The 16,869-nt window shown below is 39.6% G+C and overlaps 2 protein-coding genes across 2 annotated transcripts; both read right to left on the reverse strand.

Moving 5' to 3' along the window:
• Nucleotides 1-570: 570 nt before the first annotated feature.
• On the reverse strand, nucleotides 571-939 carry LOC124273967 (protein GVQW3-like). Its single transcript, XM_046709306.1, has one exon. The coding sequence runs from the start codon at nucleotides 937-939 to the stop codon at nucleotides 571-573; it is 369 nt and encodes a 122-aa protein (XP_046565262.1).
• Nucleotides 940-1,477: 538 nt separating this feature from the next.
• On the reverse strand, nucleotides 1,478-16,530 carry LOC124273970 (heparanase-like). Its single transcript, XM_046709309.1, has 9 exons — nucleotides 16,346-16,530; nucleotides 15,958-16,088; nucleotides 15,190-15,321; nucleotides 14,641-14,720; nucleotides 13,076-13,224; nucleotides 11,728-11,842; nucleotides 3,569-3,681; nucleotides 2,458-2,598; nucleotides 1,478-1,631 (listed from the first exon to the last, which is right to left on the reverse strand). Exons 1-9 carry the CDS (start codon nucleotides 16,528-16,530, stop codon nucleotides 1,478-1,480), a joined length of 1,200 nt encoding a protein of 399 aa, XP_046565265.1.
• Nucleotides 16,531-16,869: the final 339 nt, after the last annotated feature.

Consider the following 16,869-nt stretch of genomic DNA (forward strand, 5'->3'; position numbering starts at 1 on the left):
GATTTCCGTTTGTTGAGAGATCAGTGACAGCGACCGGGGAAGAGAAAAACCAAAAAATATTTTGTAAGTCTAGCTGAACCCTAAAATGGTAGCCGTTGTCTGACTGGTTAAATCCGTTCGGCCGTCTTGCGGTTGGTTCGACGGTAATAGGTCGTTCAAAGGTTAGCTGACGAGACCTTCTACTAGGGTTTGTTAGACTTAGTATGGCAGTGGAACGAATACCATTGGGCCTAAATTTACTAAGACCGTGGAAGTAGGCGACAGAGGAACTTGTAAGATGACAGGTCAGCAAATAGTGATGACATAATACACAGGTATTTAGGGGAATCCCTATAACGTAGCGCGCTGCTCAACCTCTAATATGTTCTCACCCCATGTGTGATGCACTATAACTGTACCGATTGTTGTATGCTACAACTGGGTTATTTGTCGTCAGAAAAAAAAACAATTCTGACAGAGGATCATACAAATAGACCCAACAATAAAGACGTCTGAAGAAATCCTTTTCACCCTTCTCAAGCTCCAATGCCTGTCGTGACATGTTCCGTTGAGTCTGTCTTTGAAGAGGCGTCAGTAAGCGGGAACCCAGCGTACTGACACTTTGAACATGTGCAGTTGGTTATGAATGATGTTCCATGCACTGCCATAGCTCAAGTCGGTCTCATGCATAGCCATTTGTATTGTTACACGGCGATTTTCCTGACTCAGCGCCTCGACTTTGTTCACGGTGTCCATGTCATCAGTCAGTGAGGGGCGTCCACTTCTTGGCTCAGTGAAGGACATGTGACCGGTTTGGAAATTCCTTTTCCATCTCACAACAGTGTCATAGGATGGGCTATCATCACCATAAACAGATTTCATCTCATCCTGAATTTGTCGTGCAGTGCATCCCTTCAAGAGCAAGAAGTTAATTACCCTGTGCACCTCAATCTTCTCCATACTTGGGGGTAGTGGTGTGTAGGATCAAATAGCACAAGACTGAATATAGTGAAGTAGATAATTCCTTGTCCATTAACTAGTTAAGGATCAACTGATGTTACAGTCACAATTATATCCTGATTGCTCAGTAACTTCTTGGTGATAATTGGCACTTGGTGATACCTCCTCGTTTAGCAAGTTAAAATACGTATTTGTCTTTGAATATCAATTAGAAGTTATACACATAAACGGTGGACATTTATAGTTGTCAACTTCTTTAGTATGAGTGACACGACTCACAGTACTTCACCTGATGAAGGAGTAAGAATATATTCCGATTCGTGTCCCTCACATAACAGAAGTTGACATCCATAAGTGTTCACCCTGTCAGGTATTTGTTGGTATTTGCCATATTTAACTCAAACGTACTCGTGTAATATTACCAGTGTACGCTTTTCTCCTTTGCGTTTGGTTACAGAATACAATAAAAAAAGAAAGGAAACCTGGTCATAGAACTTTGTTTTAGTTTGCTACACATTACAACAAATACAAGTCAGCATCACTTGCAGATGCCCACACCAGCATCAGGGAACACAACGAATCCGAAGGTTGTGGCTGGTAGCTGGAGGCTCCCACCATACGCTCGCTCAGGGGGCATTTCGGGGATGGTGTCGTTCACATAATCCAGTCGTTTACCATTAAGAGTCACATTCCTGAAATTACAAAGTTAGTGTCTTATCCTTCTTGAATTCCGGATCAAATCACATCCTGCCTATCAGGTATGCAGTTGTTCAGTTCAGGCTCGCTGTCTTGGTTGACAGGTGTCATCATATCCCAGTTGCGTAGATCGATGCTTACTTTGCTAAAGACTGGATTGTCTGGTTCAGACTCGATTATTACAGTCCGCCGCTGTGTTAATAAACACACACACACACACACACACACACACACACACACACACACACACACACACAGAGTTGTTCAATAAGTGCTAATCACTATGTGTGTAACAGCACGAATCACTGTTTATAATGTTGAACTTTGTACATTGGACTTTATATAGTGTGCTATATACATGTGTTGTGATTAGATTATTTATGACAAAAACATTAAATGGCAACTCCTGTGAATAATGATACATATTGTACTGAGTGTAAAGGAAAATTTAGTGAATTTGTATGAATGGATCACTGAATGTTATACAGATGCTCGCGAAAATATAAAGCATCTTCTGTTCTAAACACACGTGACCCGTGAAGATCCGGGTTAGAATATTGGCCTTCAGTAGCCCATGCTTGTCGTAAGAGGCGACTAACGGGATCGGGTGATCAGGCTCGCTGACTTGGTTGACACATATCATCGGTTCCCAATTGCGTAGATCGATGCTCATGCTGTTGATCCTTGGATTGTCTGGTCCAGACTCGATTATTTACAGACGCCCCAATATAGCTGGAATATTGCTGAGTGCGGCGTAAGACTAAACTCACTCACTCACTCTAAACACATGTATAAGCAATTATCACGGGTCCATATACTCACCTAGAAGTAAGATCTGGAAACGCTGGTTGAAGCCAGAAGACATCCATATTAGTTTTGAACTGAGGGAAGGTGACGGCGGTGGTGAAGTTGTTGACGTTGACGATATAAGCTACAACGCTGCCTGGTTTATATCTGTAGAGACTGAAACAATACATCGTGGACATATCAATTTTAATGCAGATATTCATTCTGAAGACGTCGGCGGTTAAAATATGACCCATCAACATGCCTGGTTCTCATTTATATGTAAAAATAGACTACTCATAAACGAAGCAAGGACTAGCGGCAACATCATTACACCTATGTGAAGGAGATCATGACATGGTCTATACAGCTCATTTACATGCTGCTGCTCGTTAAAAACATGAAAACATTACAGAATGTTTAAACCAGAGCGGCTATGAGAATGCGTCATCGATAAAAAAATACTGAGGAATGTTTCGACTTTAACGTTAGGCTTAACAAAGTAAGACAATCCATTCCATCTTCTAATGGAATGTGAGATTCGGCGATAATCTTGCTGATTGGGCAGGAAGAGGTTGACGCTAATATATTAATTGTTCATTAGAAAATCCAAATGGCTGTCAGTGACAGAGTGAAATCAGATCTATTAATGTATAACTCTTAGAAACTGTCGCAGTTATCTGTTATCTGTTTCTAAATTCAGAACCCAGAATGGTTAAAAACAGAATTGACAGAGGAGCTTGTCATCACACAGTGGTTGTGTCATTTTGTGCAGTACAGCGTTTTGTTTAATTTCGGATCCAAACATTGTTCAACGAATATTATGCGCTTTCTTAAGACGAGACTAATAGTCTGATTTTTACCTCCACTTTAGATAGTTCGCCAAGATTTGACAACCCTGAAACGTTACACATCCGAATTATACATGGGATCCGAACATAGAGAAATTTCCTAACGCTAAATGTTTTAGATCCGAAATTACACCTGAATCCTAAGTCGCGTAACACTGCGTACCGCGTGCAGTCAGATTGTGTGTCTAACTTTGCCTGTTCCATCCACGGCTCTCAGTAGAATATTTTTTATTCTGAGTGATGAAATCATCGTCACTAAGTATCTCCTGTGCCCATTGTGACACATTTCAACATACTTTTCCTGTTTTGCACAGTGGGCGTAGACTCTGAAACTGTTGGTTGAGTTGGTCTGCACAGATAAGACCTTGAACCCGACCAGTCTCTTGTAGAGCAACGTCAGCCAGTAGTCCTTGAAATTGACGCGTGTTATAAAATGTTTTATTCTTCAAATACGTGTCACAGTATACATATAACAATCCAATATGTTCAAGTGTACTATAAATGCTGTCATTGTTTGAGGCATGGACTGGTGGTAAGTCAAGAAATATGTTAATTACATTAATATATATTCAAGGACCGACAAAAAAGTGACGTCAAACAGTATTTCATCGACAGTAATGTTAGTTATGACCACGCATATGTATGGTTTAAAGATCCTTCGAACAATATGACAATTTTACGACAGCTGCCTCGACTATGGTTATGCTTTTACCTTACCTGGAACCTTAATAAGCATAAGATTCGTTACATGCCTGTGAGATACACATGGGCACATCGCCAAGATGCATTTTAGCTAATCCTTAGTCTTTCATCTTCAGACACGTTAACGCACTATTCACATGCACATTTACTCATGTAAGTACATTTGCACATGTGCAAATATACTTACGTGTGTAAAAGTAAATTAACTTTGCGTTCACATTGAATTTATGTAGAGTGAGTAAACTTGAATGTGCGAATAATAAATGTATTAAATTGTCTCATTTGTTCTCTGAACTTCAACATAGAATGATGTTCTCTTATGGCTGCTCTTGCAATAGGTGTCACAAGATAAACCTCTCCCTGGAAGAAAGAACGACAGTCTGATTGGTGGAACCACATGAATAGATCAAATGACGACAAAGTCTGGTACGATAATTCACGATAATGTACAAATGGGTTTTCGATCTTATCTGCGCACAACTGCAGGATTACTTAAAAGCTAGTGAATAAGCTGTTCGCCATCCTTTGGATGCATGAATGAAAGTTGCAATCGCAATATACTGGATGGCTTCAACTTCAGAAAACAGAACTGTGGGAATTTGTTTGGTGTTGGGAAGTCCACTTTTTGTAAATGCATTCATGAAGTTTGTCAGACAATATGTGATGTTTTGCTTCCGGAATATGTAACTTTTCCCATAAATGAAGATCTGAAAGAGCTGATACTATCATTTGAGCGCAAACGGTCTTTTCCAAACTGTACAGGATCCATAGATGGATGTCACATTCCGATCATTGCACAACAGGAAGCTCATGGTGATTATCTCAACCGTAAGGTCTGGTACTTCATCATTCTCCAGGCCGTCTGTGATCACAAATATGTCTTCAGAGATATTAACATTGGATGGCCTGGGCGAGTTCATGACGCCTAAGGTTTTTTTTCTAATTCTGAAATCTTTCAGAAAGGTGAGGACATATCAGGCAGGATGAAGGATCAGGCGCAGACATCTGAGCAAAGGTGACATCCTGTCTAGACAGCATCCGGTAAAACAAACAATCTATTCCTCATTCCCTACCACGGAAGCCCAGTCATCTTTGAACTCTCTTTCTGATTCCTGCAATGACATTCAGACATGGATGACTAAAACCTATTGAAAATTTATGAAAGTAAAACAGAATTCATGCTTGTTAGATCAAGAACAAAACTTTCCAAACTTGACGAGCCATCATTCCAAATAGGCAATACTGCCATAGCCCCAACCCCGAAGGTCAAGAATCTAGGGGTTATTCTCGATGAAAATCTAAATATGGACAAGCAGATCTCCAGTCTTCGATCACATTACTCCAATACTGGGGCGGAGGGGTAGCCTAGTGGTTAAAGCGTTGACTCGTCACGCCGAAGACCCGGGTTCGATTCCCCACATGGGCACAATGTGTTAAGCCCATTTCTGGTGTCCCCCGCCGTGATATTGCTGGAATGTTGCTAAAAGCGGCTTAAAACTAAACTCAGTCAGTCAGTCAGTCAGTACTCCAATACTAAAAGATTTACGCTGGCTACCAATCACCGCATGAATTGACTACAAAACTATTGTAATCACGTACAATTGTCTCAACTGAATGGCCCCTGACTACCTCGCAGGGTTACTGCATCTGTATCAGCCCTCACCCTCACTGAGATCACAAAAACAAATGCTAGTGACAGTGCCAAACATCAAAAGCAACTTTTGAAGTGCACTGCGCTATCACTTGAACTAAAAACCAGTGCGTCACAAACATCTTTTAAGACATATCTTTTCAAGTGTCAATTTCCATCTTAAGAGCACAGAGCATTTACTAGTAAATGATGCGCTATATAAATGCACTTATTATTATCCTTTTTATACTGGTTCATCCCTACTGAGAGCATTGGTACAGGGAGGAAAATGCATTTTGTTGACACATTGTTGAGTCAGTAAAGGACATTGCTGCAATAAATCATTCTTATCATATCAATATTGTTGCACTATCAGCTACAATATTGTCCTGAAAGACGTTCCTAGCTGAAAACTGAAATTCAGCAACAAGATGGCCGCTGCGCAGAGTTATCCTGCCCAGGCCAAAGTCAAACGATATATCTTTTTTGTGACGTGACCCATTGTTCTATGACGTTGCTATCTATATATCAATTCCCTCTGCTGTGAGGTTAACTATCCACTAAATGTGTGCTGCTTTTTGTCGTTTAGTTCATTTTAGAGTTATCTACAAAGTCTATCCATTTACATAATAATAACGGTAACGGTTCTCTCTATGGCATTTTTATTAGCGGAAACCCTCAACTATTCAATTGCCTTCCTTCGTAATGCAGTTAATGGCAGACCCCGGGCTTCTATAGATGATAATGCCCTGGATGAGACGTTGCCCTTACATTGATACCTGCTATAGTATATACGCTTCCACTCACGTTTTGAGCAATATTGCCCTCGGTCCGATGATGGCTGTTACGTCGGGTCCAATAACAAGGGTTGATTCAAACCCAGGCGTAGACTTGAGGATTGCCCTGAGGTGGAGAAAATCTCGCCCCAGCTGTGCTCCAGATATTGAATTGTTGAAGGGCGGGGGAAACCATGCAGGTTCTGGAGAGTTACCAAAATAGGGTACAGAATTTATGATGTGACCTTTGCCATTCACATGCATGCATTCATATAGAATATAGCTACCTTTGAAACATGCATGAATTAAAACAGGCGATAGCTTTTAATAATACACAGATATTAAGAATTGAATAAGATGTATAATATTAATAATACAAAGACGACTGTTATCTACTTTTATCCAGTGAGCTATAGAAATATACACTACCATTTCCCAGTTCAAATGCGGGTATCTTGTAGTTCTTGGAATTGCTGTAGTTCATCAGTTCTATGGCGTTTGCAGGGTCCCATTGTCCGTCTTTCTGCTTCAGCACATTGAGGCCAAACACCAAGTCCCATCCAACAGTCTTCACGAAGTCATTTAGATTGTCCCAAATAGCACCTCAATGATAAAATACATCTTCCATTGGAAACACCATACATAATGTAACATGCTTGTTAGTAACTGTGAGTGGCTCTCGTCGTAATTGTGAAGGTTTTTAGGTTTCGTCGCCAGGGTTTGTGTCTAGGGTTCGTGTCTAGAGTTCGGGAAATATGTCCTCACAGCAGACAAAGTCGCATTTCAACACGACTTGAATGTCACAACTTGAAAGCTCAACACTGCTCTCAGCGCTATTACTCGAGGTTACCCCGAAATGTAACTGTAACGGTCATTTTATGCTCCATAAAGTTATGAACCAGTGCCAACATTATTCACCGTTATGGCATGGAGTAGAGCTAATCACAAAACGTATCAGGACATATATAACTATACCTGTATATGTGGAGTTTGCACTTGTACCCCCATGACCTGTTGGGTCAAAGGTCAGGAAGTCTCCAGCTGTTCCGCCTATTCTCAGGTAGCACGGAAACATCGCTTTTGCCAGCGTCTGGACTTTAGGTGATCTAGTTTTAAAATACTGGTATGTTTTCAGAACCTTCACAAGTTTCTACCTTGGAAAATAGTAATATAAATACTTATTAATGTGTTCTATTGTTAACCTCAAGCAAATGAGAGCTACACGTATATAACTGTATTGTGTAAGCCCACTCACCTGAAATCAAGTCCATACCAATTAGCTGATAGTGGTAGCAATGATGAATCAAGGGTCATCCAACGAAACGGTCATCTATCAATCCTATGTCTTTGTCTGTGGCAACAGTGACAGAAACAGATTGACTGTGTGTACATTGCACATACAAGGAACAGAGAATAACGAGCACACGTCAGCAGTAAAGTAAATCAGATAAAGACCTTTTTCTTTATATCTGGAGCACTGACCTCGAGTCAAGGACACACTGCTCATAAGCCAGAGAAGATAAATAGGTAGTTGACATTCTTGTTGATGGAAAAGTTAAAGTCAGAAATGCCCATCAATGTCCATGTTAACTACCGTTGACTCCACCATTTCTCCAATTCCACCAGATCACCAGGTTTGGTATTAGTCTGGTACCTCACAACAAAACATTGAACTGATGACATTGCAGTTTACTTAACAGATATGATAACTGGTGCCTGGTTGTAATTGCATCCCAGTATGTCCTGAGGGCAAGTGATGACAAGCAGCACATTGGTGATAACAGTGATAAAGCTCTCATTTCAGTTTCGCGTTTACATTACAACCAAAAGTAAAAAAACAATCTTCTTATCAGTTCAGCATTGACAGATTTGATAAAAGTGATGATTGTAGAGGACGATGGAGTTGGTTACCCAATTTGCAATGCAGTTTATCACCTGTACTATTTCATGTACACCTTATATCATCACTATTTATAGTGATTCGTTACACATGCTGAAGTCAATCATTACACATGTTATGTCAGGTTATGTTTGGATATCATCACCATTCGCTTCGGATAAAGGGCGGTGGGGTAGCCTATTGGTTAAAGCTTTTGCTCGTCTCGCCGAAAACCCCGGGTTCGATTCCCAACACGGGTACAATGTGCGAAGCCCATTTCTGGTGTCCCGCGCCGTGATATTGCTGGAATATTGCTAAAATCGGCATAAAACTAAACTCACACACTCAGTCACTCACTCTTCGGATAAAACATGACACAGATTCTTTGAAGTCATCTGAATTCCCAGATATATATTGTTAGAGTCTTGATCCGAAGTTTTGCTGAAGTCGAATATTGTCGCCTAGGAATATATTGCTATGATACATGTTTCTCTTGGTAGTGTTGGTAATATGTTTGGGTAATTCTCCATAATCAGCAACTCGTCAGAGGGGTTTAGACCAAAGATGGTAGAAAACACTACCAGTGAAAGTGCAGATTCTCATTTATGTTTTAGACACTACTTGTGTCCAAGCGTTCATGAGAGTCAAGTTTCATTTTCAAGTGCTTGTACAGCATGAAAACTAATAGGGCTATTTAAATCTGTGACGAGTGTTTGGCAACCCCATTTGGCACCAAGAGACTTGAATGTGCAATACGTTAGTATAGGAACCTATTTTTGATTGAATGAAGTACTACATGAGTATGCCGATTCGAACAGGAAATAGGAAAAAGTGAAATATAAATCCATTAAGGATCCAGTAACAGTCAGAGAATTGTACTGATGCCAATTCCTGATAAGGTGCACGAACAAGTCAATTGGGTACTGATATTTAGTACTCAAGTTTCTGCAAAGACCACACTGGAGCGGAAATCCTTGATCTTGTCCATGGTCTAATTCCAACAGCAACTCTGACTCTGATGGTTTCCGCTTGGAGCTGCGCCGACTGGGTGCTATCCATGAAAGAGCTCTATTCTCAGCCTCAAAGTTCCCTTAAGCCTTGCTTTTACAAATACAATCTTTCAGGAGAATGTAATAAAACGCATGTCCAGTGAACTGGAAAATATCCTTTCACAACAGTCAAAAATGTTAAAAATCAGGAGAATGGCTCATCCATCTGAGCTTGTGACACGAAGGTGCAGTGGTGATGAAAATTATATTTTTGTATAAACCAAGGGGCATTTCATTTCTCTGAATTTTATATAAGCCTAAAAAGATTTTCTTCATACGGGCCTAGTGGTGTAAGACCAAAATGTGGCGCTGTACGAGCATATTTTCCGCACCCAGGGTTTTTTAAGTTTGGAATCATATAATCCTGAAAGTGTCACCATCCACACTGCCATCGTTTTATTTTTAACGCATCTACGTATTTAACAGATTTATAACTGTTCGTGAAACTTGATCCTAATTGCAACACATCTCGGATCTGTGTTGTTTTATGTTTTCATAATGATGGTAACAGAGTAGATGTATAAAGGCTTTGATATTCCTATTTCTTTCAGCCATGATCTTGCGTTGAGCCCCGTTTGATGCAGCAATTAAATCAAGTAAACGGACATCTATAAATAGGACAACCGAACTATGTCCAGATGGTACCGCACCGTCACGTCAATTACAACAACAAAACGAAAACAAAGATTTGTAATGCTACATTGTTTTACTCTCTGTATTACAAAATACCAGTCACAATCACTTACATATATCAACATCAGCATCAGGGAAAACAGCAAAACCGAAGGACTTTACTGGTAGCATGAGGAACCCGCCAAAGGCCTTAGAGGCGGCATGTCGGGGATGGTATTGTTCACATAATCCAGTCGTTTGCCATTTAGAGTGACGTTCCTAAAATTACATACGCCCATTCTTATTTCTCTGGACTCGTGAAGATCCGGGGTAGAATTGATCTTCAGTAACACATGCTTGTCGTAAGATGTGACTAACGGGATCGGGTGGACAGGTTCACTGACTTGGTTGACACATGTCATCGTATCCCAACTGCGTAGATCGATGCTAATGCTGTTAATCAATGGATTGTCTGGTCCAGACTCAATTATCAATTATTTACAGACCGCTGGAATATTGCTGAGTGCAGCGTAAATGAAACTCACTCAATCACTTATTTCTCTTGCAATACGATACCAATAATAGTCCTAGTGACGATAGTATTTGTTATTCATTTGTCTGATAGTTACTGACATACGAATGACATATGACACTTTTAAGAATGTTCGACGATATATAAAGTTATTATCACTGCGTTTATTTGGCCTTTTACGAGAAAGTGCTTTTTTCAACTGTTTATTAGTCTCACGACATGTAAATATCCCGTGTCCATATACTTGCCTGGAGGTTAGATCTATGAACTCTGGTTTCAGCCAGAAGAGATCCATATTCTTTTGGAATTGTGGGAAGGTGACGACGGTGGTGTAGATGTTAACGTTGATTATATAGACTACAACACTACCTGGCTGGTAGTTGTACAGGCTGTGGAAACATTGAAAATAGAAGGAAGAAAGCATTAAATAGTTGAACAAATCAGAATAATAATAATGCTATGAAAGTGTGCCCACAGTACAAATGTTCATTTTCCATAAGTAAATGTTCTGATAAATAAGAAACACTCTTGTGTATTGAGCATCCCTCAAAACACGTTGCAAATGTGTACCTGTCCTGTCTGGCACAGTGGGCGTAGACTCTTAAACTCTCGGTTGAGTTGGTCTGTACAGACAGCACCTTGTACCCGACCAGTGTCTTGTAGAGCAACGTCAGATAATAGTCCTGGAAAGTGATCATTGTTACACATTGAATACACCCATACATACACACATATACGTCATGTAAATTTGATTCATCACAAGTGATGCCTTCTGCAGGCAAATAGGCGCAAACATTCATATTCAGAAAACACTACTTAAAGCAGTGTCGATTGTACGATTCCACAAAAGAGCATGGCAAAGGAGATAATGACACAGTAGCGTACTCCACATACCACAGTGCCACAATGAAACATTAGAACATGTCACAGCATTGTAGTCTGGTTTACATCAGTTGCACTGTGAGAAGCATTAGTAAGTGCCAACGGAGAAAGTTTACTTATAATAATCAACCACTGACCATACTCAACTGTACACGTGCAGTGTAAATTGTACCAATGACATGTATGCAGTCAGAGTAGGAACATCATTAACGAAGATGTAACCAGGATGCACTGTACTTGTGGCCACAAACAAGAACGTTTTCACGAAATCAAACGATTAATTCACTAGACTTTATGTTAAATAACAATGTGTACATTTATGCATTTGTGATAGAAACACCTAGTGCACAGTTGCATTTCAGTACACAAATGGGATATATCTATTGTACCTACCGGATAAGGTTCAAACGTGTTCATCTCGATGAGAGAATAGTTTTTCCCAAAGTACGATTGTCTTAACACTCCTTTAAGTCCCATACGTGCAGCAATCCCGAGCTTGTCTAACCATCTGAAATATTCAAGTCATTCATAGAAAGGTGCGTACAGATATAATGCAATTACGTTTTCCTATTCAAAGTGTTTTTGGTGAAAGTAATACGGTTACGTTGCTTTTACGTTTGAGGTAAAGTTTCATTCATTCATTCATTCATTCATCCATTTATTCTTTCATTGTGGAAGGCCTTACAACAAATATCGTTCATTATCCAGAGGAACCTACAATGTACACACTCCTACACTATATGACATGTAACAATAATTTATGATCAACGAGGAATGACGAATTATCTGTCCCGAGTGTAATTTATCTTTTGAGTCATAAGTCTTTACGACTTTGTGTGTGTATTAGACGCTACGTACGGATTGTACGGATTGTGTAGCGTAAATACAGAAAGTGATTGTGTGTGGTAAATACGGGAACTCATTATGTATGGTAAATACATGAAGTGATTGTTAGTGGTAAATGCAGGAACTGATTGTGTATGTTAAATAGAGACACTTATTGTGTGTGGTAAATACAGGAAGTGATTGTGTGTGGTAAATACAGGAACGGATTGTGTATGGTAAATACAACAACGGATTGTGTGTGGTAAATACAGACACTGATTGTGTATGGTAAATACAGACACTGATTGTGTATGGTAAATACAGGAAGTGATTGTGTGTGGTAAATACAGGAACTGATTGTGTATGGTAAATACAGACACTGATTGTGTATGATAAATACAGACACTGATTGTGTATGGTAAATACAGGAAGTGATTGTGTGTGGTAAATACAGGAACTGATTGTGTGTGGTAAATACAGGAACCGATTGTGTATGGTAAATACAAACACTGATTGTGTATGGTAAATACAGGAACTGATTGTGTATGGTAAATACAGACACTGATTGTGGGACATCAAGCAATGACTGTTCCTATAGTCAACCTCTGGTTTGCCTGATGAGCCTATTTTACAGTCCGCCTCACATAAGCTCGGCTGTATTTCATTGTTTTGCAAGAAAACATTTATGCACAATAAACGACGCCATGGGATAGCTGAAGAAAATGGATATTGAGTTCTCTAATCATACTGCAGACCCGGGAAGGGTAACTTTCATGAAGCCCATTTCTAGTGTCCCTCACCGTTTTATTGCTGGGATAATGCCAATTGTAAACAACCATATCCACTAGTGACTCGTGCACTATAAATTGTTATAAGCTGCAACACAGTTAACCTGGAAACTACGACCAATACTCACAGAAAGCCTGCTACATATCTGTCTGACACACCAGGAGTTCCACCTCCATAGAAGGACGATGTCTCCCCGAGCCACAGGGGCGTGTCGGGGTTGGAGAGGTTGGTGACGTTACGCGCTATGTTGATGTCAGTTATCAGACCGTCCATAACCTGGGGTCGGTACAGGCGTCCGGGGTACCAAAGGCTTTATAGGCGTAGTACCTACACATATTGGAGCGGCTAAGATCAAGTATCCATACGAAGCTTTATGCCCTTGATGATAAAAGTACCAAAATTGGTTATCATATAAAAGAACGTGTCTGAAATAATTTCAGATATGGAGGCACCTCAAATTTTGTGTTTTAGCGCATGCGCAGCACATAAACTATCCCATACTATTTTCAACATTTCACCTTAAATCTTTAGTATAGCCAGCCATTACACGCCTATAATTTTCATTAATAGTGATTTACAGGCACATGAAAAGAAAAGAAATACATAAATTTAGAATAAAACAAAACATTTCGAAACAATAAACACTTACTCTTCCCGCAATGGCAGCTAGCAAGTAGTTTTTTGACTATTGAACTCTGTGTGTATGCTTGGAATTTATCGGATTACAATTGACTGAAAATGTACACCATAATACAAAAAAGGTCTTGGATATGTTTAACAATAAAAATCTAAGTGACTATTCCCCAACAGTCAAATGATTTCTCATGCAAAATTGTGTATTTATTTACAAATGTATTTTATTTATAATCTCTACACAGTGTCGAGTTCCAGCTAGGCTGATGACAGAGGCGCTTTGTTTTTCCCTCGTTCATTAGATATCAATTTCAACGGCACATCGTATTTTCAATCTCAACTCCCTGGGATGTATACAACACAATGTCTTCTCTACACCGATTAATAAACATAGTTTATAGCGAACATATATTTTGATGTAACTGAATAGAAAATAATAACTAGTTCAGCTCAAGACTCACTGGTGAAAGGTTATCCTGTCAACTGCTTTGCCTCCATCCCCTTTGAAGAAACTGTAACAAGTATTACACCAATCCAGGCATCAGAATCGTTAGAATCGAGTCAGTCACTCTATGTGACAGTTGTGTCCTAGTTACATGATGGTTTTATTGAAATAGCTGATGAAGATCCGGGTTAAAATATATCTTCAGCAACCCAATCGTATCGTTAGAGGCGACAAATGTGATCGGCTCGCTGACGTGGTTGACACATGTCATCGTACCCCAGCTGCATTAATCACCTGCATCTCTGGTCCAGAAGTGATTATTTACATACCGACGGCATATAGCTGGAATATTAAAGAAGGAAACAAGCCCACCAAAGAAGCTGGAATATTGTTGAGTGTGGCGTTAAACAAGAAACATAAAATGAGGTAGTTGGAGATGTTGATCTATGTGTGAGATGTACGCTCTGTAGTGATTTATAAACATATCGTCATCATATACTGAGGATCGTTAACAGACCCTGTTTCAGCAGCTATTTCTTATGTTATGGTAAGGAGGGGCGGGGGTGATTCGCACTTATATATGTTCACATAACAACACTTTTGCGGCTACTAACCAGATATTCCGGGAGACAGTCTCGTCCAAGCTGTGCTCCAGATATAGTGTCGGTGAAGGGTTTAGGGAAAGATGATGGTTCTGAAGGACAAACAGAGAAGATTAATGCTTCCAGGACATGGTTGTTTGCCAAGACTGAAGTACACAGTTGTAAGTTACAGAGAAAAACACAAGGAAATACTTTAGGTAGATCTTTCTTGGAAAGATACGCTGTTTTAGCTCTGGAACTATTACATCACGCTCACTATCGGATGTGTTTTGATGTGAAGTATTTGCAGACCTAAACGTGTTTCTTCAAGATGTTTGTCGTTAATAATTGTCTTTGTTCTTTGGTATCAGCAGGTATGATCCTGCCCCATCCTGATCCCACTGTGCACTTCCAAGAGGACAATTATATTGTCAGATGTGCTGTAGAAAAGTGTATCTTAACATGCGCATGGACAGGCAATAACTTTTACTTATACACATAGACGAAACCGCCAGCAAGATGGATAGTATGGTAAAGAAAGACACCTAGTCTATGCTGTATAACCGTTGACATATACACTACCATTTCCGAGTTCAAATTCGGGTATCTTGTAGTTCCTGTCATGGCTATACTTCATCAGTTCTTGGGCGTTTGTAGGGTCCCGTTGTCCGTCCTTCCGCTTCAGGACATTGAGGCCAAACACCAGGTCCCATCACACAGTCTCCAGAAAGGCTTTAAGCTTGTCCCACATAGCACCTCAGACATTAAATACACATGTTTATCATACAAGTGTTACGTTCTCAGCACGAAAAAGCCAACGGAAAGACATGTTACCCTGATAAATATACTAATGTACAAAGTTCACGTAAGAACTAGTTTCAATGTTTACAAACATGGTGTCGTCGTAATATAATTACAGTCCTTTCAAAAAAATCAATTTTAGAGAGGATCGCTGATTTCATCATGAAGGGAAGACAGGTCCAGACTTCAAGTGCAGAAATTTGAACTGAACCTAATCTGTTTTTTATTCAATTCTTTAAAGCATGTCATTTTATGGCTGAAAAGGCAAAGATACACTTTACACTTGAAGGTTGTACGATGGCTAATGAATGCGATGAACCTATTTAAGATCATGCAGTTATGACTGCCGTTACATTGAATACAAATCGAAAATATATGCCATGTGCTCACACCGAGCTTCTAATGGTAGATACAGTCAGTCAATACACAGTCATTGTAAATGAATGCCAACTCAAAGAGTTGATTTTTAAAAAATAAAGAGCGGTATGAACGAATTCAATACGATTCATTTTGTTTGTTTTGACATACACCTCAACTATAGAAACATACCAGTGTAAGTAGCGTTAGGACTTGTACCACCATGACCTGTTGGGTCAAAGGTCATGAAGTCTCCAGGTGTTCCGCCTATCCTCAGGTAGCACGGAGACAATGCTTTTGCCAACGTCTGCACCTTGGGCGAGCTAGAAACAAATCTTGCAAAGAACTATGCACTCAAAAAACAGAGTATATGTATTTGAAATTTAAAATTGATTACACACATATTTATGTCAAATAGCGTAAACATAACTATAATATATAGCACATAAATGAACTTGTATGCTCTCCTAAAATCTAACCCTATCCAATTAATTGATTTGGGCCCATTTGGGAATCAAATCTCACGCCAGCAAAATGGTCATCTAAATGCTATATATCGACACTGTGTAAATTCACTCACCCGAAATCAAGTCCATACCAATTAGCTGATATTGGCAGCATTGTTGACTCAAAGGTCACTCCAACAAAATGGTCATCTATTGTTGCTATTGCCTTGTCCGTAGCAACAGTGACCGAAACAGACTGACTCACTGTACATTCCACATGCAGGGAACATAGTATAAAGAGCATACGTTTGACAGCCATGGTGTCAGAAGGACTGAATGTAAGTTAACCTGTATCAATAGAAAGGAATTCAGATTTATTGCGAACGACTGAACTCGTTCCAGTGACAACCAGAACTTACTGATAAGCCAGAACTGATAAAAGAACTAGTTTACTCTAACGTGATGATGGAAAATTTTGAAAAATAGTGTCACGCCTATATGAACCTTAATATACACAAACAAATAAACCCATGTAGTAGGCTAATTGTAGAAGTTTAACAGGCTTGACACTGTACAATTATATTACCTGGACAAGTGTAGCGAAGACAAAGCAGTGTCCTCAAAATTGAAATGACTAAAGTTTCCATGTATGGCAATA

Source organism: Haliotis rubra, unplaced genomic scaffold (genome assembly GCF_003918875.1).
Source record: "Haliotis rubra isolate DU_JTF1 unplaced genomic scaffold, ASM391887v1 Scf1862, whole genome shotgun sequence".
In the NCBI taxonomy this organism is placed as follows: Eukaryota; Metazoa; Mollusca; class Gastropoda; order Lepetellida; family Haliotidae; genus Haliotis; species Haliotis rubra.